Raw genomic sequence first — 22,949 nt, forward strand, 5'->3', positions numbered from 1 at the left:
GTAACTGTGTGTTGTGTTTACTCACTTGATTTGCATCCTGCTGAACACAGATCTTTTCACAGGGAGTGGAAAGTGTGTATTACTGCATGCGTCTAGTGACAGCCGATACAGAAGTTGCCGTGATGTTATTTGAGAGAACATTCATTACCATTACTGACAAATAATCTCCTGCTCACAAGTCAAAACCTCCCCAAAAAAACAGCAATAAGCAATATTTGTGTTTTGTCCAACTAATTAATTTCAAAAACTTCTAACCTACAAACGAAGCACTTTGAATTGATCTGTCAGCCTGTGGGCCCCCACATTATGGTCTACTCAAGAGGTGTTTTCCTTTCCTTTCAAAGGATTTGGACCATCCACAGCAATGACAACCATGAAGTGGAAATTTTCCAGCCTACAATCCAAGGTACCTAAGGTTATCTAATGCTGTCCAAAGTTGAACTTGCAAAAATTGGCCTGCCATGTAGGGAAAAAAAAAAAAATAGGGACATGGATGTGGGATTGTAACTGACCATGCACTTTAGGATTTGGCTGGCTGGCTGGCTGGCTGCTTGGCTGCTTGGCTGGCTGGCTGGCTGTTGGTGCATTGTAGCCTGACCAGGTAATTAAAAAAAGTATCTACATGACCTTTTAGGGTGAAGTGTCTCTTGAGGAATTTCTTGTGCTCCCTTGGTTCAAAAACAGTGACTTGCCTATTAAAAATAAAATTCTCATTTTAACTTTATTTTGTGATTTAAATCTGTAAAAGCTTAAAAAAAATTAATCAAAAGGGAATTTTGCATCTTACGACATTTTGCATATTAACAGAACAAAGGTTTGCCTTTTGGCTGCCGCCCAATATAACATTTTAGTTTAGGCCCTCAAAGAGTAAAAGCGTGGGCACCCAAGATCTAAGTAATACAGAGCAAGTGTCACTTACCAAAATTTCAAATATAAATCATCCAAAAGATTCACATGTTAAGTTCATTTAAAAGTTAAAAGTTTTGGCAATCTCGAATTTCTGATCACTAGATCAGCAGTACCTTGTTAAAATGTTCTATTACTGCAAAAAATAAAGAAAAAAAGTTGTTTTTTTTAAGCTAAACTGTTTATTGATGGAGTGGATGTTTTTCTCATCAGTAACGTCTACTTGCATCAAGAGGCATGGTGACAGCATTTCCTCATCTTTTCTTCAGCAATGATACAGACTGAATATGAAAATATATATGAATTTGCTTGGGCTTTACAATTGCAAAGTTGAGATGGGTCACAGTACAGTACACAGTGCACATAACTCATAGGTGTATCATACATTGAGAAAAGGGCTGAGGTCAAAACCTGAATATCGTAATTTCGACGGCGACTGCTAAAACAAAATCAAAACAAGGAAACACTGACAGATCTTGAGATTCGCCCGGATGCTTTTTTAAATTAAGACAGAAGAAAATTACCAATCACAGCTGCTGTTTTCAACTACTTTAATGCCCCCTGCTCATTTCATATTAGCAACAAAGTCCTCGCCCTTCTTGATGGAGGCCTTCAGCTCACCCATGGCATCAGCCACCAGCTTCTCCTCAAAGGCAGACAGCTTGCCAAGCCCAAGGTTCTTCTCGATGCCATTCTTCCCCAGGAGCAGAGGTGTGGAGAAGTACTTGCACTCAGTCTCCTCAGACCTGACATAAGCACATTCAACGACACCCTCCTTTCCATTCATGGCGTCCAGGACGGAGAAGGTGAAGCGTGCACCAGCGTACGCCATGGAGAGGGTAGCAGATCCAGCTCCAGCTTTGGCCTTCACTACCTCAGTACCAGCCTCCTGGATCCTACCGGTCAGGGCTGACAGTTGGTCAGCAGGAAACTCTACCTTGGGGGTGCACTGAGAGATCAGAGGAATGATGGTCTTCCCAGCGTGACCTCCAATTACTGGTACATTAACACGAGCAGGGTCAAGGCCTTTGAGCTCAGCCACAAAGGTGTTAGCTCTGACAATGTCCAGGGTCGTGACACCAAACACTCTGTTGGGGTTGTACACTCCATGCTTCTTCATTACCTCTGACGTAATGGGGATGGTGGAGTTGACAGGGTTGGCAATGATGCAGATCATAGCCTCCGGGCAGTTGCGGGCGCAGGCGTCGGCCAAGGTGGCTACGATGGTGGCGTTGGTGTTGAAAAGGTCATCTCGGGTCATGCCGGGTTTTCTGGGCACACCTGCGGGTATGACCACGACTTCGCAGCCTTTAAGTGCAGCATCTAGCTGGTCGGGACCCATGTGGCCGGTAACATGGGCCCTTGTCTCGATGTGGCTTAGGTCTGCAGCCACCCCGGGGGTATGAGCGATGTCAAACAGGGAGAGTTGACTCACCAGGGGGCTATTCTTGAGCAGCAGCGACAGCGGCTGGCCTATTCCGCCTGACGCGCCTAGCACCGCCACCTTGGCGTTGTTCTGCGACGAGGTGGACAAGCACCTGGCGAGGCTGAAAGTAGGTCTCACTGCGCGGGAAAACATATTGTTTCCGTTCCTTGCTTTTAATCAATTGCTAGATAAGTAGCCGAAGAGCCCCTCTCCTCTGTGACACCAACGTCCTTTAGCCAAGAGCGAACAGGAAGACACGTGAACTGTCATGCGTCGAGGATGAGGGTCGTACCATTTTACGTCATGTTACGTCAGCACGCACAGCTGCGTCACCTTCTTTATCTCAGCTCGTTTTTGCGAAGGAAAACAAAGCCAGCTAACATTGAAACACATTAAATTAGCGTTGGTTATTTGTGCCATTGCAATAGATATAACTGCTCAGCACAGCAGCACAAAAGAATCTTCCAGTACGGTACGTGCGTAGTCACCGAATTATTTGTGTCGTGAGATAAAGGTTCTCCTAGCTGCTAATGTCGCCCTGCTAAAATTAGCTAGCGCCGTTAGAAGAACGCCGTCTATTTGCTGGAGTCAGAGTGTTGCCCTTAGCTTATCCAACAATAGCTACGACAGGTCTTATTGTTTAGAATGTCATGTCTCTCGGAGGAACCTTCTGTGCTGTTTGGGGCCTGTTTGCTCCTGTATCGGTTATGAAACGCCTTTATCTTGTGTAGCTGCAGTGTACCTAGCGTTAGCTCAAGTAAGTAAGTTTCCTTCTGGGCTGCCACCCCTTATTCTTAAGGTCAGTAGGGGTGTCATTGTATCGCTTCCTCTTGTTTTCCTCTTGGTAATTTTAGCCCTGCCATAAGGTCCGCTGTGGAACGTTGAGCAATAACATGTTTCGGTAGACTGACCCAATTCACTGCATGTAGTCTGACATAACAAAGCAGCCCTTTGTCTTGGCCCTTAAATAACCTCTTACATATCATCCACAGCTGAGTGGATGAATGGTTATTTGCAATAAATATGTTTTGACATCAGGCTTTAGAGGCAACTTGTTTGTCAGGCTGTATTTACATCAGAAATCCCTGGATATTGTGAATCACAGTTGTGTTTGTGTTGAAAATATATATTCTCATTGACTGTTCCTTTCCTTTTGACAGTAGCAAATTTGAAAGTCCCCCAGCACTCCTAATGATCCATCAGCATTGAGGACACTTTCAGTAAGTGTTACCCAGATATTTTCAACTGCTATTTTGAGCTTGTTTTGGGGATATTTTTTTTTTTGCTTGTATATTTCAGATGTTATCATACTTATTATATGGCTTCAAATGATCAGCTTTAATGAAAATAATAGTAAATAATTTTGAACATGATCAGAGTAAGTAATTCTCTCTTAAAACTGACTTCTATTCTCAGAACTTCCTGAAGGATGGCTAGTTGCGGGGAGGTAGACCACTCAGTTAGCTCGCTTCCATCCAGTAAGAAAGGCAGCAACAGTGGTGGCGGAAGTGGGAACAGTGCCGAATCATCATGCTCTGGATCCAGCACTTCATCCCCAGCCCTGTCTGTACCAGAGTGTGCCATCTGTCTGCAGAGCTGCGTACACCCTGTCCAACTGCCATGCCATCATGTCTTCTGTTTCCTATGTGTAAAGGGAGCATCCTGGCAGAGCAAACGCTGTGCTCTCTGCAGACAGGAAGTGCCAGATGACTTCCTGGAAAGGCCAACACTTCTCTCTCCAGAGGAGCTTAAAGCATCTGCAGGCGGTCGGGGTGGGGCAGCAAATGATCACGCCTGGTATTATGAAGGCCGTAATGGTTGGTGGCAGTATGATGAGCGAACCAGCCGTGAGCTGGAGGACGCTTTCTCCAAGGGCAAGAAAACAGCTGAAATGCTCATTGCTGGCTTTTTGTATGTAGCCGACTTGGAGAACATGGTGCAGTACAGGCGTAATGAGCACGGCCGTAGACGTAAGATGAAGAGGGACGTTTTGGATATCCCCAAGAAGGGAGTGGCGGGACTGCGTTTTGACACTGACGGTGTAGCTGGGGCAGTAGGGGCAGCAGGTAGAGAAAACTCCGCTGATGGGGCCGACACTGCAGCAGCAGGGGTGCAACAACCGCTCACAGGCATCTCAGCTGTTCCAACCCCTCCAGCCACTGCAAGACCTCCCACATCCCTGGGTGGTCAGCCTAGTCGTTCTCCCTCTGTGGAGGACGCGCTCTCACAGCTGCAAATAAGCCCCCGGCCCACACCCTCTCAGGAGCGGTCTGAGGCTGGGGAAGGAGAGGAAGAAGATGAGGAGGAGGAGGGTTCTCCCTCAAGGTCCTCTGATCCTCACACCTCTGTGGACGAGTCTGGCTCCGGAGACTGGAGTGATGATGAGGAAGATGAGGATGAAGAGGAGGGGGGGGGAGATGGAGAGCGCGTGGAGCCCTGGGAGGGTAGGCCACAGAGGCAAAGACTGACCCGAGAGGACAGAGCCCCTCCTGGCGCAGAGTCCACCTCTCCTCCTTCCTCATCCAGTAGAAGTGGCAGGTCCAGAATGCCCGATGGCCAGAGTACAGTGACTGATGTGTAAAGTCATCATTGATCTCATCACAGTGGAGACTTTACTTCACCAAATGTTCCATTCCATTAATTTATTCTTTCCTTTGTGCTGTCGTTCACTGTGTCACAGATCAGAGGGAGATGGGTTGCTTGGAGAAATGCAGCATAGCAGTGAGAAAAAAAACAATAGTTGCAATGGAAGCTAAATGCTTGCCTCTTATTAGCTTCCAATGATCAAGATGAAGGCATATGGATGATTGCTTTGTCTCATCCTGTAAAATACCTGGCCGATAGATGTGGTTTGGTGTTGAAGTGCAGAGACAGGAGGTTGACAGATGGAAAGGGCATGTTGTGAGCCATGACAGTGATTCGGTATATCGATTGAGTTCTTTTTTAGAGAAGTGGAGGTTAAAGAGTAAAAAGATTCCAAGCCAGATTTGTGACATAACGTGAAAGAGAGCATGAATGTAACTCCTGGATATGGAACTGTATCATCATCATCATCATCATCATGGATGGCTGCATTCTAATCATCTTTAACTCTCTCAGCTAACATAGCACACAGAAATGGGCTCGTCTCAGCTCATTACCTGACTACTCTTGCAAAGAATTAAATCCTTACGAACTTGTTCTTAACCTCTACATACAGAAATGTCCTTGCTTCAGTTATAAGCTTTTCCCTCAAATTTCTTAAATGTAACTTTAAGCTTCTGTGAGTAACTTTGAGGCAAGCTTGGTCCTAATTAAGGGGGAAAAAAAGCATAGACTTCTCAATTTAGAACAGTGCAGTTAGAGTGTGCGGGATTATCTTGCCACCCTAATTAAAATAAACTTTTTATTGTGACAAAATTCCATATCAAATGGAAAGTATCATGAAATAATTGGAATGTTAAGGTGAAGTATTATTGTGCTCTTTTCAAAGATGTCCAGGCCTCATTCTGAAATTGGTATAACTAAAGTGTTGTGATCCGTGCATGTTTGAAGAGAGAGTTACTTAAACACTACTGGTTGGCAGGATGTGAAAAATGTGTATTTTTAGGGGGGATTTGAGTTAATGTTTTCTTTTGGTATGGCGTTTTTTGGATTGTAAACCTGATGTACATTTGTCTGAGGCGGAACCAGACCATTCATTGCTGCTGGCCATCCTGCATAAGTGTGATTTTATATTTCTTATATGCTTATTCCATCACCTCACTTTTAGGTTTTCCATTCTGAAGAATAAAAAACATGTAACAGTTTTTGCTTGGCCTTTTTTTTTACATGGTTTGTCATTAAAAAAAATAAATTTTCATTTCATCATCCTAAATGGGTTATCTTTTTGTGGCGTCTCATTGTCCTGCTTGACAGAAGGCGTGTCATTTTAAATTTGTCTTTAACCAGTTGGGTACACGATTTCCCCCCCCCCTAACAAAAAAAAACCCACTAAAATGGGGTATTAATATGTGAAGGAGCATGTAATTCATTGTGGTTTGCCTAAATATTTAGAAAGATTCCTGGCTTCAACTATACATGATATTGTGAGAGGAGTCCTGGTTGCCCTTGCAACTGTTTGGTATTCTGACCACGGCAGCTATTAGCGCTCCAGCTGAGTGTCTGGCCAGGAAACTGGTCTTTGAAAGAACAGGAGATAAATGTCTGGCGTCCTGCAGGGACAGGCAGTGACCTACCTCTGCCATTTCTGTATGACCTTGTGTGCTTTTTGTAATGCTTTTATGAGCCCATTTTAAACCTACAATAAAGAAGTCAAAAGATTTGACATATCTATTTCTTATATTCTAAATCATTAATTTCTAATAATCAGAAATTAAGCATTGTGAAGGAGGATCAGCTTGATGAAGCAGAATATGGAGATCACGAGGGAGGAAGTATCACAGTACTACTTTGCTCATGCTTGCTGGCCCAGGTCAGTGTCGACTATACTATACACTCTGAATGCTGCTGCTGGCTGCATTTATTTGACTGAGACAGGATGAGAGCACGTAGGATTCAGTCCTTCAGTGCCTCGTTTTCATCCACAATATACACTTGACATGACATCCATCGTCATCTTCCGCTTATTCCTACACATTAAGGGTCGCGGGGGGGCTGGAGCCTATCCCAGCATCAACGGGCGAGAGGCGGGGTACACCCTGGACAGGTCGCCAGTCCATCGCAGGGCCAACATAGAGAGACGAACAACCATTCACACTCACATTCATACCTACGGTCAATTTAGAAAATCCAATCAACCTAGTCCCCAATTGCATGTTTTTGGACTGTGGGAGGAAGCCGGAGTACCCGGAGAGAACCCATGCAGACACGGGGAGAACATGCAAACTCCACACAGGAAGATCCCGTGCCCGAGCCGGGACTCGAACCCGGCACCTTCTTGCTGTGAGGCCACAGTGCTAACCACTGCACCACCGTGCAGCCCACTTGACATGACATGAGATTTTGTATTAAATAAAAACCTGACTGGTCACCCAAAAACATGACATTTGAATGTAGGACAGCAGAATAACATTTTCAAGACAAAAAACACAAACAAGGCTGTTTTTCATTTAAAATGCCGTGCTATGTTCAACACAATTCCGAAAAGGGAAAACACCAGCTCGAGAAAAATTAAATGAACTGTGCCAAACTTGAAAAATAATTACTGGTCTCGTTTCAGTTGCAGATCCGGTTTCTCCAACTCGATGTCCCTTACAACATTGCCATAAAAGTATTTAATTCTTCTTCTTTGGTGTTTTCTACATTACCTGAACCCAAATGGCACAATGATTTCCAGGGCCAGAAGTCTCTGGGTTGGAATTCCAACATCCAAGTTGTCATGAACACAGCAATAATTATCAAGAGCATTACCAGCATCACGTTTTAGATGTTAAGATGAAGATGGTGAGTGGGCATTGCGACAGGTTGAGAGACATCCTGCCCACGAGCAGACATGCTAACAAAGTCCATTCAGCAATGTCTATCAGGAGGCAGTCCCTCCCCAGGGGACGCACAGCAACTTCTGCAGATCTGTGATCCTCTTCCTGGATGGCGTTCTCCAAAAGTGTGTTCAACATTCTTTGTTGATCTAGAATTCTTGATTCAGCTCATTTGTGTTTGGACTTGCTGGCCAGTGCTGTCAGATTAGCTGGAGCACCCCACACTGTCCCAAACACACCCTTCTCAATCCTCAGAGCCTCTGTGAGAGGGAGCTCCCTTCCCGATAGCACCACCTTCTTCACCGCCTGGATCACTGGCGCCGGCCCCTTTGTGTAGTGGCTGAGCCAGTTTTCCGCCTGCTGCAGAGGAGTGGCTGCACCCTCCTCTACCTCAGCTCCCCCAAGAACTCCATCCGCCAGGCTAATCTGGAGTCCAAAATCAGGGTCTACTTTTAGAGCGCCGCCAAGTAGCTTCAGGGAATTCTGACTGCCAACAATGTGGACGAGTCTTGCAGCTCCGCCCCACCCAGGGACAAGTCCCATGTGTCTATGGACAAATTGGATCACACTCCCAGGTGCCATTAATCTACAAGACAGAAGTGACATGTTAAATTCCCAGCAAGGTCAGATCATCTTCACTTATTTGTACTTGTGCAAGACATCACCTGAAATCACAGGCAGTGGTAAGTTCTGCTCCGCCTCCAAGCGCCCTACCTTCCACCAGAGCAACGGAGATCAAAGGCAACCTGTACTGAGAAAATAAATCTACAGCATGTTGAAGAAAAACATGAAAGCTGAACTTCTCAAAGCTTGGACCAGCTTCTGCTGGAGTTTAGAACAGTTCCTACCTGAGGAGTCTTGTTAAAGCATTCTGCATGAACATACACATCTTCATCCCATCCTAGAAGACAAATCCGACATTTACAGGTACTGAAGTTACGTGTTGTCTCATGATCCAGGCAGGCAGAGGAACAGACTCTACACTCTTACTTGTGGGTTAGATATTGCCCTGACAGCATTGAGGTCTGATCCAGAGCAGAAAGTTCCCGCAGCACCCTGGACAATGAGCCCTCTGCCGTCTGTCCAAGACTCCAGTTGGCTCACCTGCTCCTCCAGTTCCACCATCATACTGCCTGAGAGGAGGCAGAGCTCGAGTGGCTATGTACAATATAGTTACATCCTAAGAATTAGTGGTATTATTACCGGAGAAGGCATTCATGCGGGAGGGGTTGTTGATGGTCAGAACAGCAATCCCAGAGTCTTGTTTGAGCAGATCCACAGAGCCTCCAGGGAACGCCCGCAGCTTCTCTCGGATCTCCTGTGGGTGAAAGCCGTCGATCCCGGAGTAGACACAGCTCTTGCTTCGTCTCTGCTGCAGCCTGGGAGGAACCACATTTACACTGTTCAAAACCAACCAAGCGGAGACTAAAAAAGACTGGAAGTTTTTTATACACGTGATAGCTACAACTGTATGTCATATCCTCACTACCAGCTGATATTAAGTATGTGCTATGTGAGTGTGTGGGTGCTGATGGTCAAATGTGCCTTTGAGTAAATAGGACACAAAAAAATCAGCATATAACAGGATGAGGATAAATTATTGATCAAGGATACTTCAACATTGTCACAGGGGGAAAGTGAGGATCAAATCAGCAACCTTCCAGGTGAAAGTCAGCCACTCTTCGCTACAAATTTCTATTCATTTATTTACAAGTGTACGGTAAGTTAAGCTTGACTGACTACCTCTCATACTTGCCTCTCCCAAGTTCCACACATGCTGCTGCTCCTCAAGAGGTGGCACCTCAGAGCATAGAGAACCATTCTGCTGCAGCAGAGACAAGACACAGGACATCATCACATTTATATTCATGGCTATATATAATGATTTTTTTTTTTTTTTTTTTGTGAACATAGAATGGGAATGTGCGAGTCCCACTAATTGTGGACAGTGTGCGGTTTGTTAGATCATTTGTTGGGGCACAGTTTGTGATAATTCCCAGAATTCCCTTCTTTAAACTCAGCCACTCAAATTAAACACGCCCGTGTGGATGTTCCGGGCCGTTAGTAGTGATTCAGAAACAACAGGGAGGTCTTGGCAGCGAATGAAGAAAATTTACAAATATATCGACTGGAAAAAAGAGGCAAAGTGAGTCATGATAAGTTACACATACGATAAATATATACCGACTCATTAACCGTTTCCTAAACTGCTTTAAGTTGCTCATCGAAAATATAAATGCCAACCTTGAGTCGAGTAGTGTTTCTTTGAAATCCTTCCCCCTAGAAACTTGCGTTTGGAAAGTGTTGATTGGATCCGCGAGGGTAGCGGGTTGGTGTAGAGTTAAAGGTAAGGGATTGGTCGATGAATGCGTTCTTTCTCATCCTAACCAACCACGAAAAAACGTTCTCATGAATATTAATGACTTGGGCCTTCGGCTAAGTCGTTCAAGCCTTTTCCCCTGACCAACGACAGCAATTCACCCATCAAGTACTATTTTCTTCCACATGGGGGCGAAGTAATATCACCAGCATAACTGCTAAACTATCCATCCATCCATCCATTTTCTACACCGCTTATCCTTTAAGAGTCCCGGGGGGTGGAGCCTATCCCAGCTGACATTGGGGGAGAGGCAGGGTTCACCCTGGAAGGGTCGCCAGTCTGTTGCAGGGCCATCAGGAGCAGTTAGGGGCTCAGTATCTTGCTCAAGGATACGTCAACATGTTCACCGGAGGAAGTGAGGATGGGTTGCTGTATGGCCACTCGACCTCTGACCCATGTCACCCCCATTGTTGAACCACTGTTCATGAATTGTAACATAATTAATTTAAGTCAAACACACAGTCAGTGGTGGAAAAGGTTTCAGATCCTTTATTGATCCAAAAGTATAAATACAGCAGTGGAAAAATCCTGAATGAAAATATACAATTTGCCACAAAATGTAGTCAAAGTTTTGGATTAAACTACTGGATTGTCCCCTCTGATATGACATCAGTGATTGGATGTTGATGCCTAAGTGTGTTAGCAGTATATTAACTGGACTATATTGTAGCTGATGAAGATCGAACTCGTTTGAAGAACTTTATACAGTTTTATATACTGGCAGATATTTTTTCTGGTTTAAAGTTTTGATTAATTGAGTTGGTTTACTGATCTGAATTCATTTGAGAAGTTAAGAGGAAAAAGCAACATTTGGAGGAGCTGTTAACCTGCATTCATCTGAGATGTCCCAGCAGGCTTCCAATGGACTAACAACGTTGTTGGTTGGACATAACAACAGTCCCATGAGCAATACTTTTTAATGTTGAACAAATACATGTTTAAAGCTTTTTTTTTATTACAGGTTTTGTAAAATCTTCCTTTTTAAAATAAATGAAGCTGTCAAATGTAGTGGACGATGAAGTATAACATTTCCCTCTGAAATAGTTTGTCTATACATAAAATAAATAGTAGTGGAGCAGAAGTGGCGTCAAATTTAAAGAACTCTATATTGGAAGTACCTAAGAATTGTAGGCTGACTTCACTAAATGCACTTAATACCAGTGCACTGAGAGATCTGGCCTGTGTCTGTCAGAAGTGTAAACAGGAACAACCGACATGACCATATTCAGTAGCACTGACGGAAACCTGGAGTCAACATGCTGGCACATTTATATTAACAAGGTCTCCTGTCAGATTCACAGCTGAACAGATTGTGCGCTGAGGTGAAGCAGCTCTAACAGCAGCTCAATATGTTCTCCTACAAAGTTTACCCTTGTTGTGATGACCTGTTTTTTCAGACCTCTTCTTTTTCCACATTTTTCAGAGTATAAATTGAAACAGACATTAAAACGTTCAGAAAATTCAGGATGTGCTTGTCTACTTTTCACACATCCCTCATTTTTCAAAATATTCCACAGGTTCAGCAAAGAAAATTTTGCCAATAAGACGTAAATAAATTTACAGTTTTTCGAGCATCCTCAGCTCTTCGGTCATTCATAATTTCATGTGGTAAATAAATTGATAAAAACACTCAAAAACTTCTCTATATTTTCGCTGTTAGCTTGTTTATATCGTCCGTACTTAAAAAAAAAATCAGAGTTCTAACTTTCAGAGTGAATTCAGCTCTTGTCAGGTTTTTACAGGGATGTGCATTACATCGTCTAGAGCAGTGATGTCATCAATATAAGTGGGAGAGAGGCTGAAATTCCTCTGTGGGGTTATTGCTGAAATCATCCTAAGAGCCACAGTTTTCACTCTACACAAATATGTTCCATTCCTCTCAAAAATAGGTTATAGGAGCTACTGACCGGCTGAGCCACAATGGCCAGAGTAGGCAAGGCAAGGCAATTTTATTTGTAGAGCCTGTTTTCACAAACAGTTTGTCTCAAAGGGCTTAAAGTAACCATGGCAACCTCACGAACATATACAGTAACTAGGGGCTGTCACATTTTATTCAATGTTTGTTTCTTATTTTTTCAAAAAAAAATCCTGATTTTCACCATTGGTAAATGTGTGGTTTTCCATGTGATCTAAAAAAAAAGTTATTTTGTTATATAGTTGTCAAATAAATGTCTTTACCAGATTTCAAGATTTGAGCAAGTTTGCCATTTTTTACTTATACTCAACACACAAATGGGTGAAAACAGGCAATAAAAAATACATAAAATAAAGATAACATAAAATGCATCATACATCAAGACAATGAATTGAGCGCTGCTCAGTAACAGACATGTGCATTCAGTACTCCGTAGTCCTTTATCCTACTTGCATAATCTGCTATACTGATCTATTGATCCAGTTCAAATAGTTCTAACTCACAGCTGGATGAGGGTACAAAGACTTTAAACACACTTTCTCCAAAAAAACAGAAATGACATTCAGAGATTGTCCACATGACCAAAACTTAAACCTCCTGATAGTTTTTGGAATCAAGACAAATCACGCATGGGAAGGCAGACTGAGCAGTCTATGATGGAGGATGGAGAAATCTTAATGCTGCGTGATAAACTGAATCTAAAGTTGCTTGCATTTATGTCACCATGGTCAATCACCGTTAAAAAAAAGTTGAATTTGCCTCCTTGCTGCTGTGGGCCTTCGTTGGTTTCCTATGCAATAAAGATCAAACAATTCTAATGAAGTGTTTAATACCTGAAACAAAGTGGAATAATAGACACTAAGTTTGCAATAAAGATTCTATTTGTAAATTGAAATCAGCTCTGAGTACTAATACTAATACTGTGTTTTGTAAAGTGTTATTTTATAGCCACAACAAAGTCATCCCAACCTTGAGGGAAGGCAGAAGGTTTTCTTTTTTGCGTGACCTATGGGCTGTAAAGTACCTGCAGCTGTTTCTGCTCATTTATCAGGTAAGTCTGCAGAAGACCACCTCACTTCTTCCTCTGTTCCATGTCAAGGCATTCGGGGTCATCGCATGAAAAGATAAAGTAAACTCATCAGCAAATATGTCCACATGGTAACTTGTTGCTACTCCCAGAAAACTAACTGCCTCTCATGAACACCACTGTGACCTGGTCATCGGGCCATCCACATTCTCTGGCTGTTCTGGGAACCATACTCTCTGGTATCAGCAGGGAGGGCCTGATGCACCTGTCCATGATGAATCGGTTTAGCGTTGAATGTTCTCAGATGCAGTGATGAAAGCTGGGGCCCAACTGTGGAAGTTGGGTCATAGGTGCAGGAGTGGAGCTGTTGAGCACTGGTCCAAAGGTGGTGACTGTAATAGGCTAAAATGGCAGCCTTCATCAAATTGTAATTGTTGGCATCCAAGTGGAAAAACTGAGACATGCCTTTTGGGCTCCCCCTTTACAAAACGGCTTGAGCATGACTGCCCATTCTGTCTTAGGCCACTGCTCTCTCCTTCCAGGTTAGCTTCAATGTCATCTTCAACAGTTTGCCAGGGAAACTCTTTACCAGGTTCTAGCTACCGCTTCTTCAGATGTTGGCCCAGCAACGTCATTGCATGAATGTAAGGAGGCGTTAATAAATTTTTGGGACGGGGGGTACAGGAAAAACATGATAACTGCATGTCCTTTCTGTCAAGGGTCTTTGTTCTCTTTCCTGACATTCAAGCCATTTCAGAATCCTGTGGTTGTTGAGAGTTCTTTTATTAAACTCTGACAAAACTGAAGTTACTGTGCTGGGCCAAAACACCTTAGAACTATCTTATCTGATGAGATAGGTACCCTGGATGACATCACCCTGGCCCCCAGAACTGCAGAAAGGAACCTGGGCGTTATCTTTGATCAGGATCTGTCCTTTAACTCCCACATTCAACAAATCTCCAGGATTGCCTTCTTTCATCTATGTAACATTGCTAAGGTCAGACACATCCTGTCTCAAAAAGATGCAGAAAAACTAGTCCATGCTTTTGTCACTTCCAGGCTGGATTACTGCAATTCCCTCCTATCAGGCTGTAGCAAGAAGTCCCTAAAGACTCTCCAGCTGGTCCAAAACGCTGCTGCTCATGTATTAGCAAGAACTGGTAGAAGAGACCATATCTCTCCTGTATTGGCATCTCTGCATTGACTCCCTGTTAAATCTAGAATAGAATTCAAAATTCTTCTTCTAACATACAAAGTCAGGCAACTTTATGTCTGACAGAGCTCATAGTCCCCTACTATCCTGCTAGAACCCTTCACTCCCAGGATGCAGGGTTACTTGTGGTCCCTCAAGTCTCTGAAAGTAGAATGGGAGTCAGAGCCTTCAGCTATAGCTATAGTATTTATATCAGTATTCTCAATGTTAGCATTAGCATCAGCATTCTGTTTGCTACCATATAATTAGGGCCTGAGCCTGAAGGTACTTCAGGCGAAGACTACTATTATGTTTGTTGCTCATATTATGCTGGAATTGAATGCTTGTTATGAACCTGTAGATGTGATTGTTGATAGCTAGCTGTTAGCCGTCCTCCTTCCAGCCTGTTCATGTCCCCATCTGTCCATCATTCCCACATGACTTAGGGGCAAGCAGAGAGTATTGTATATATTTAAACAGCCTTCTAGAGGGAGGAGGGACCCATTTTCTACCGCTTATTCTGTTATCCCAGCAGCTTTTGGGCGAGAGGCAGGATTCACCCTGGACGGGTCACCAGTCCATCGCAGGCCACATATAGACAGACAACCATTCACACTCACAGTCACACCTACGGTCAATTTAGAGTATCAATTAGCCTCGTCCCTATTTGCATGTCTTTGGACTGTGGGAGGAAGCTGGAGTACCAGAGAGAACCCACACAGGTACAGGGAGAACATTCAGACTCCACACAGAAATTTCCCATGCCGGGGCTTGAACCTGAAACCTTCTTGCTGTGAGGCGACAGTGTAAACCACTGCACCACCGTGCCGCTTCCCAACAATTCCTTATTTCCCTGAGCAAGGAGAAAGAGAGAGGGAAGCAAGCACTCATAGTTACAAGCACTGACCCACAATGTTTTTTCTGATGATGTTCCTTTTACATACTGTATGGCTCTAAATGACTGTGGTTTTCTCCTTTCTCCTTTGTGACAACCATTGTACAGGTCACTAGGAGGCTGGGCAAGTAACCGCTTGCTGATTAACTGACAAGCTTCAAGTGAGATAACTGACAGGTGCTGAGTGGCTGCAACACCTGAACAGGCTAAAACACTCCCCCATGACCTCCTCAAGCCTGAGCTTGGAGCTACGGTATCCCTCAATACTTCTGGTACCTTTTTTTTGCCACAGAGACTGGATAAACTAATCACATCCTGTCTCTTGAGCTACAACTCCTTTCTCCTTTGCTTTAAGTCAAGAAGAGTCCTCCTCAGCTGAAGAAACCATGCAACTGCAATCTTAAGTTAAATTTTAAATTTTGTGGTGTTTTATGTGCAACTTATATCTTTTCAACCTGTTTGATGCTGGAGATAGTGCTTACACCTGCTGTCAACTCCCAGGATGAGTAAAGGTTTTTGAGGATGTCTTTGATTTCAGGAGTTGAATTTGAATGTTGCAACTTTGCTTTGTATAGTTTGTTTTGTGCTTACATGGTCGTTTACATTGCAACCCTTAACAGGATAAGCAGAAGAAAATGGTTGGGTGGATTGAATTAAAACTACTGAACTATATTTCCAACCTGGGGGCTGGAATCCCCACAGGGAATCTGGAGATAATTTTTTGGGGTTGCTGAATTTCCATCCATCCATCCATTTTCCACCGACTTATCCTGTTAAGGGCCATGGGGGTGGCTGGAGCCTATCTCAGCTGTCTTCAGGTGAGAGGCGGGGTTCACCCTGGACAGGTCACCAGTCCATCACAGGATCAACACATATAGACACACAACCATTCACTCTCACAACCACGCCTATGGTCAATTAAGAGTATCAATTAACCCCGCCCCCTTTTGGACTGTGGGAGTAAGCCAGAGTACCCAGAGATAACCCACACAGACACAGGGACAACATACAAACCATTCTTGAACAAAGGCCTGAAAAATCACAAGGCTATTGTGTAATTTCTATCTTGTTTTTTTTTTTAACTATGCGAGAAACACCTCCTGGGTGCATTGGGACACATCATCAGTGATGTGACCTGGGGTCATTGGCTGTTTCAGGTCTCACCACATCACATACCCTGTCCTAGGTGACCTACCTGGGGCTGATCAGGTCACGACATGCAGCAACTCACTCTTTATCCAAAGCCACCTTGTGACTTTCTCTGTGGCTTCAACTGCGAATTGAATTGCCCTCTTCTTGGCTGTCCTGTAACACCCAACTGAGGACTTTGCAGAGTGATCATCCTGCAAAACCCATGCAGCTGACTTCAATCAGCCCATAGAAACTCTTCCAGACTCTGTCATTGCACTTCACCAGTTCCTAGAGCTTAGCGCATTTGCTCTTATTACCTTACTGAATACGCTCTTCAGTTTCAGCATGATCAGGTATTTTGAAGCCTCAGAGTTGATGATCAAGTCTGACCGGAGTCATTTTGTACCAACGTGCCATAGGAATTTCAACTGCTTTACCAGGTCAGCCTGCAGCTGCCTGTCAGCAGCTGTGTAGAGGAGGCTTGTTGTTTTTTTTGCCTGTGCTTCTCACCAGATTTGATGAAGGTAACAGCCTTCTTTGGGCCGTGATTGTGTTTACTGGTGCTAATGGCTGAGGCTAAACACTCAGCATTTGCCTTAAGAACCTGGTCATGGCACTGACAGTGGCAGCCTTCTGTAAAAGACTTTGGGTAGCTGCTAAGGAGATGTTCAAGAGAGCTAAGCAGGCAGGAAGGATTCTCACACTTACTCCAAACATGGAGGTTTGCTGGGCTTGACAGGGCATCGTAGACTGCCTGGAACTGTATGCTATGGAGGTGTGCCTGCATGATGTTCAACCAGGTGACCCTTCGCTGCAGTGTACTCGCCCACCTTTTTTAGGACAGAAAAAACCTTTGGTGTGTCCCAAATCGCACACTTCCTTACTACATACTTAAATTTTGAGTATACTCAACTCAAAATGGAAAAAAGTATGAATAGTATGTGAAAACTGAGTATGCAAAAGTACTCGGATGATGTACTCAAATATGGCGCCATTTGTGGCGTAACAATGCGCGATGACCGTTCATTTTAGTGTTTTAATCCTTCAAAAGTGTGCGATTTGGGACACACCACTTGACTTCCTGATTTGATGACTTTGTAAAATTCATGTTTATCAACTGTTGGACAACTTTTGACTGTTAAGATACCTACTGACTTGTTTGTTTTATGTCTCTCTGGCAAAATACTGTCTTAACTTGAAAGACCATGATTGTATTCTGATCCTGACTACCGCGGCTGATGTAACTGATTAATTGCTAGACTCACTGTTTTCAAATGACTTTATCCACTATTTTGAACATGCTGCTAATGCTTGATTGATGCAGCTTAGTGGAATTATTATTATGATAAACCTTTGTTTGCTGTGACTCTAACATCAACAGCTTTACACCTGAGTAAATCTGCTTTCTGTCTTGTTTGCTAAATCCGCCCCACTTTGGACACTAAGATCACATGTCTCTGTTCCTGTATCCGGCCTACAGAAAAAAACTGAAACAAACGAACCCTGTTAATAAACAGCAAAAACTCTGGACCCCAGAGTCTGAGAGTATCCTGCAGGACTGTTTTGCTCGGACAGGCTGGGGTGTGTTTAGGACTGCAGCCACTTTAGAGGACTCTTCTGTCAGCATACAGGACTATGCTGAGTATGTGACTGGGTACATCAGCACCTGCGTCAACAACATTGTACCCACCATACAAGTCAGAAGGTTTCCCAATCAGAAGCCCTGGATTAACAGCCAAGTTTGCCACATGCTGCGTGCTCAGTCTCTTGCATTCAGATCAGGCAATGAGACAGAGTACATAGCTGGTGAGTACTGACTAAGAAAAGCCATCACAGCAGCTAAGAGGCAGTACAGATAGAAGCTGGACGGCTTCTATTCCACTACTGATACCGGGAAAATGTGGCAAGGCCTGAAGCACATCACAGACTACAGGACCACCACTGGCACCATCAGTTCCACAGACAGCCTTCCGGATGACCTCAACCGCTTCTACACCTGCTTCGAGACCTCCAGCCGCCACACAGTGATGAGGCACACATACATCGGAACCACTCAAACCACCTTCCCCACCGCTCAAACCCCCTCCCCCACCACTCAAACCCCCTCCCCCGCACTCAACATCTCATCAGACCAAGTATACAGAGCTTTGAGGAAGTTCAACCCCAGCAAAGCAGTGGGACCAGACATTATGAAGTGTTTTGAGAGAGTGGTGCTGGCCCACATTCAGAACAGCATACTGGACACCCTGGACCCCCTGCAGTATGCCTACCAGCCCAACAGATCCACCTCTGATGCCATTGCTGCTGCCCTCTACTACTCCCTCTCCCACCTGGAAAACACAGACTCCTTCATCAGGATGCTCTTTGTTTACTACAGCTCTGCCTTCAAATACCGTCATCCCCCACAAGCTCACCTACAAACTGTCATCACTTGGTCTGCACCCACCCTCTCTGACTGGCTCCAAGACTCTCTGACTGGCAGGCCCCAGTCCGTCAGATTTGGTAACAGGACTTCAGCCAGCATTGTGACAAATATTGGCACCCCACAGGGATGTGTTCTCAGCCCCATCCTCAACACCTTGTTCACTCATGACTGCCTCCCACAAGGAGAACATCATCCTGATGTTCGCAGACGACACCACAATGATAGGAGGCATCACTGGCGGGGATAAAGCGGCCTACGGGAGGGAGGAGGTCAGTCTGGTGTCATGGTGTGAGGACAACAACCTCACCCTCAACACAGACAAGACCAAGGAGATGATTGTCGACATGAGGAAGGAGAGGAGACCTCAGCAGCCACTGTTCTTCCAGGAGCTTGAAGTGGAGAGAGTGAGCAGCTTCAAATACCTGGGCGTCCACATCAGCGAGGACCTCACCTGGACACTTGAGTCCACACAGCTGGTGAAGAAGGTGCAGCAGTGGCTGTACTTCCTGAGGAGGCTTAGGAAATTTGGCATGTCGCCTAAGAGCCTCAGCAACTTCTACAACTGCATCATTGAGAGCATCTGATCAGCTGCATCACAGTGTGGTACAACAGTGCTACTGCTATGGACCGCAAACGCCTGCAGAGAGTGGTGAAGACTGCTGAGAAGATCACCAGGACTCCACTGCCCTCTCTCCAGAGCATCTACCACTGCAGAGTCCACAGCAGAGCTGCCTCCATCTTGAAGGACCCCACCCCCACCCACTGTTATTGTTTATTGTAAATTATTATAAATTACTGTAAAATTTGTAAATTCCTTACTGCGTTATTTGTTGTTGTTGTTGTAAATTTGTAAAAACAAAAAAAATCTTTTTATATTTCTTACACTATTAGGCATTCTATGGACAGCAAAGTAGGAATTTCATTGTACAGGGAAACATGTTTCCATTCTGTGCATATGACATTAAACACTTTGAATCTTGAATCTTGTTCGGATAGATCTATGTCTACTGTTGAAGCAGTCAGAATCAAGATCTCACCTGGATCAAGATCTGTGGGAGGAGAACTGCCAGGTACTCTGCCTGTCTGTCTGTCTGTCTGTCTTTCTGTCTGTCTGTCTGTCCCCCCCCCCCCTCTCTCTTTCTGTCATATGTTGTGCAACGTAGGTTTACAGCTGGGTGATGAGGCTAATCTGAGTTATAATCTCGACTCCTTCACACAAGACACCTTCTCGGTTAAAATATCTCCAAATTAATTAAAATGATAATCAGCTGTGTGCATGTGGATGCCATTTGAGACTTTTACTGTCACTGAAGCCAGACGGGGTAGCTGTTTCATGTGTTAGGAGGGAGACCTGCTGTCTCCTGTAAATAGTAAGGCAGTTGTTCTTTGGAATTGAGCCTTAACCATTTTTTATGTTTTACTGCTGCAGTGCTCTTCAGAAACTAAAATCACCGCACCACTGCAGAAAACACTTAACATATAATATCGAGGACAGCCAGAGTGCACATTTAACTGTGCACTCTGTCACAAACTTTCAGAAAATTCAGGACACGTTCATGATCTTCATAATTTCTGCAATATTTCACATTTTCTGCAGAATTCTTCACATTCAAAGTCAAAAGGGAGTTCAGCAGTTCTCACATTTTTTTCAAGGACTTTCGAAGTCTTTCCTACTTTCACATAAAACTAAATTGAATATTGGACACTTTTTAGCCAAAACTTCATTTATTCCAAATTGTACAAACATTATTCACATTATTCAACATTTCAAGCCAGAAGTGTAGTCCAGGAACAACTTCCCAAGCTGTCAGTCTTTCAGCATTCACACTGGAGTTTCTTCAGATATTCCTTTCTCTAGTTAGCTCTACAATTACAGCACTGTAAAATAACCAAAGACAATAGGCACTTCCAAGAAATTCGAAATAATTTGTGGTTGAAATAAGGATTTTTGATCCTCTGTTATGGAACAGTGTGTGGCAATACCTCTGTCAAAACATTTGGTCAACTAAAGTTGTGTTTTTAGAAGATGTGTGCCCAGTTTGAAGAATTGCGCTGGAAAAATGTAACATCATACCAAGATGGACCAACAGTTTTCTGAGTGGCAGAATGGACTCTGTTTTTGGACTCCGTTTTTGGACTCCGTTTTATACAGCGCTTTTCTACCTTAGCGGCACTCAAAGTGCTTTCCAGTGTCATCTAATTCACCCTTTCACACACACACTCACACACTGATGGTGAAGACTGCCATGCAAGGCACCATCCTACTAATCAGGAGCAATTATGGGTTCAGTATCTTGCTCAAGGACACTTCGACATGATCACCGGGATCGAACCAGCGACCCTTCGGTTGCTAGACAGCCACTCTACCCCTGAGCAATGCTGCCCATGTAGCACATAAATGTGGACTATAATACTGTACAAAGACAGTTTTGAACTGCTGTATGTGCCCTATCAGAGTAATGTAACACCCATGATCTGAATAATCTTAAGGTTTAATAACCTACTGTGGTTACATCGGTGCTACTGAATTTGTGGGTAAATCAGCATGAAACTCTGAAATATGAGTCCTTCAGACCGAGACGAACGAGCACAACATACAAACAAGAATTAGAGGTTGAAATGACAAGAAAATGAAATAAAGTGCCAAAAGTAGAGGGAGTTTACTGGGACTTCCTGTCCTGTGGTCTTTTCTATGGCTACCAGGGGCATAAATCCTTCCCTTCCATTCACACATCCTGTCCTACTATCCACAGCCCAGTCATTTCAGTGAAAACAAACGCAGGAGCCCAGAATATCTCCCTGTTGCATCTGGATCACTGAGGATTCCAGAAAAGCGTTGAACCAAAGATGAGAAACAAATGTCAGGCTTGCACAAGTGAGTGTGCACGGACACGTGATTTCTGAAGGGGATTTGGAACAATGTTGCTGTCTTCACATACCAATCACTATAACTGATCGAACATCTGTGTTAGATTAAGATTAGAAGCATGATGTTGCCTGATTGTTTTCAAAGGAATCACTAAATATTTTGCACATACCCTTCTGTTTGTCTGAGTAATGATCAATTTTCCTTCAATTTTTGCATGGTTTGTCAGGAAGAAAAGGTGAAGCATGCGTTTCCAGACTCTCCTTGCTCTGAACAATATACTGAGGAAGGCCACCCGACTCCCAACCTGTCTTTAAATATCACTCTGTGAAGTGCAGCACCTGTAATGGAACCCACATATATAGCAGATTCTAAGTCAACCAAAAGTGAGTGCATGTGATAGTCTCTGTAGCATTGTGATGGACCGGCAAACCTTTATGAACATGCATTCCTGATCTGATGCTTCTTCACTTCCATTCATCATCTGCACAGCCCCTTTATTCACTTTGATTAAAGTCAGCTGCTGCAGTTTTATGGTCCATCCTCTGAAGTGATGCAGTGGAAGCTGATAATGAATGCCTTTGACTAAAAAAAATGACTACCTGGCAGAGAGAGAGAGAGATGAAAACAGGCATGTACGGTCGTGTGTGTGTGTGTGTGTGTGTGTGTGTGTGTGTGTGTGTGTGTGTGTGTGTGTGTGTGTGCGTGTGTTTGTGTGTGTATGTGTGTGTGTGTGTGTGTGTGTGTGTGTGTGTGTGTGTGTGTGTGTGTGTGTGTGCTTCTGCTTGTGTCCTCTAAAGTGATGCATTATATCCCGATCAATATGCAGCTGTCTGGGGCTCCACAGGAAGTCAGGGAATGCGCTGCAGTCAGCATTGGTCTGTGCAATTGACCAAGATAAGAAAATACACACACACACACACACACACACACACACACACACACACACACACACACACACACTTCAGTGCCAGTAAGGGTCTATATCAGGGCAGGAAGAATGGCAGGGTGGTAGGTGCCAGAGGCTCTCAGAAGGCATGAGGTTTCCTTTAAGGAGTGTAGTGAAGTCAGTGGCACTGGAGGGCAGATAGCCAAAAGACACTGGTGAGCCATTCAACACTTACCAGAGCAGTGGAAGGTTTCCAGACCTATACACAGGCCAGGCAAAAAAAAGCCATATAAAGGCCACATAATTACATGTACTATACATATTTGAAACTGTTACACAGATGTGATAACATAAAGATAAACTAAAAATGGTATTTTTCCTGAGGTATTTATGAGTTTACCTCATCTCTGTTAAGCCAAAACAAAACCCTGTTGGACA

The 22,949-nt window shown here is 44.0% G+C and overlaps 3 protein-coding genes and 1 long non-coding RNA gene across 8 annotated transcripts; 2 read left to right on the plus strand and 2 right to left on the minus strand.

Moving 5' to 3' along the window:
* Positions 1–1,310: 1,310 nt before the first annotated feature.
* On the minus strand, positions 1,311–2,617 carry mdh2 (malate dehydrogenase 2, NAD (mitochondrial)). The gene has a single exon (XM_086219026.1). It carries the CDS (start codon positions 2,483–2,485, stop codon positions 1,472–1,474), a length of 1,014 nt encoding a protein of 337 aa, XP_086075152.1. The 5' UTR covers positions 2,486–2,617; the 3' UTR covers positions 1,311–1,471.
* rnf146 (ring finger protein 146) lies at positions 2,592–6,120 on the plus strand. 2 transcript variants are annotated; one of them, XM_086219025.1, is made up of 3 exons: positions 2,592–2,804; positions 3,496–3,552; positions 3,749–6,120. In XM_086219025.1, exon 3 carries the CDS (start codon positions 3,762–3,764, stop codon positions 4,911–4,913), a length of 1,152 nt encoding a protein of 383 aa, XP_086075151.1. In that variant the 5' UTR covers positions 2,592–2,804; positions 3,496–3,552; positions 3,749–3,761; the 3' UTR covers positions 4,914–6,120. The 2 variants fall into 2 exon arrangements, with proteins under 2 accessions (XP_086075151.1, XP_086075150.1); XM_086219024.1 differs by having other exon boundaries at positions 2,593–2,804; positions 3,493–3,552.
* Positions 6,121–6,604: 484 nt separating this feature from the next.
* On the minus strand, positions 6,605–11,821 carry echdc1 (enoyl CoA hydratase domain containing 1). 4 transcript variants are annotated; one of them, XM_086219028.1, is made up of 7 exons: positions 11,733–11,821; positions 9,548–9,613; positions 8,995–9,170; positions 8,782–8,924; positions 8,640–8,692; positions 8,457–8,537; positions 6,605–8,377 (listed from the first exon to the last, which is right to left on the minus strand). In XM_086219028.1, the coding sequence occupies exons 1-7, from the start codon at positions 11,762–11,764 to the stop codon at positions 7,960–7,962; spliced, it is 969 nt and encodes a 322-aa protein (XP_086075154.1). In that variant the 5' UTR covers positions 11,765–11,821; the 3' UTR covers positions 6,605–7,959. The 4 variants fall into 4 exon arrangements, with proteins under 4 accessions (XP_086075154.1, XP_086075156.1, XP_086075155.1 ...); XM_086219030.1 differs by lacking the exon at positions 11,733–11,821 and adding an exon at positions 10,036–10,458; XM_086219029.1 differs by lacking the exon at positions 11,733–11,821 and adding an exon at positions 10,036–10,458 and having other exon boundaries at positions 9,548–9,616.
* On the plus strand, positions 9,691–15,682 carry LOC147253747 (uncharacterized). The gene is made up of 3 exons (XR_015118588.1): positions 9,691–9,937; positions 13,022–13,137; positions 15,309–15,682. It is a non-coding gene; the product is annotated as an uncharacterized LOC147253747 (long non-coding RNA).
* The last annotated feature ends 7,267 nt before the right edge of the window (positions 15,683–22,949 follow it).

The sequence above is a fragment of the Aulostomus chinensis genome, chromosome 11 (genome assembly GCF_037954235.1).
Source record: "Aulostomus chinensis isolate RoL2024-O1b breed Wild chromosome 11, RoL_Achi_v1.0, whole genome shotgun sequence".
Classification (NCBI taxonomy): domain Eukaryota; kingdom Metazoa; phylum Chordata; class Actinopteri; order Syngnathiformes; family Aulostomidae; genus Aulostomus; species Aulostomus chinensis.

Excerpts from the sequence above, each read along its gene's own strand:
- mdh2 (XM_086219026.1), bottom strand. The coding sequence starts at position 2,485 with ATGTTTTCCCGCGCAGTGAGACCTACTTTCAGCCTCGCCAGGTGCTTG.
- rnf146 (XM_086219025.1), top strand. The coding sequence starts at position 3,762 with ATGGCTAGTTGCGGGGAGGTAGACCACTCAGTTAGCTCGCTTCCATCC.
- echdc1 (XM_086219028.1), bottom strand. The coding sequence starts at position 11,764 with ATGACCGAAGAGCTGAGGATGCTCGAAAAACT. Across the intron at positions 9,171-9,547 it reads ATGTGTGGAACTTGGGAGAG|GCTGCAGCAGAGACGAAGCA; the intron begins GCAAGTATGAGA and ends GGTTCCTCCCAG. Across the intron at positions 8,378-8,456 it reads ACCACTGCCTGTGATTTCAG|ATTAATGGCACCTGGGAGTG; the intron begins GTGATGTCTTGC and ends TCTGTCTTGTAG.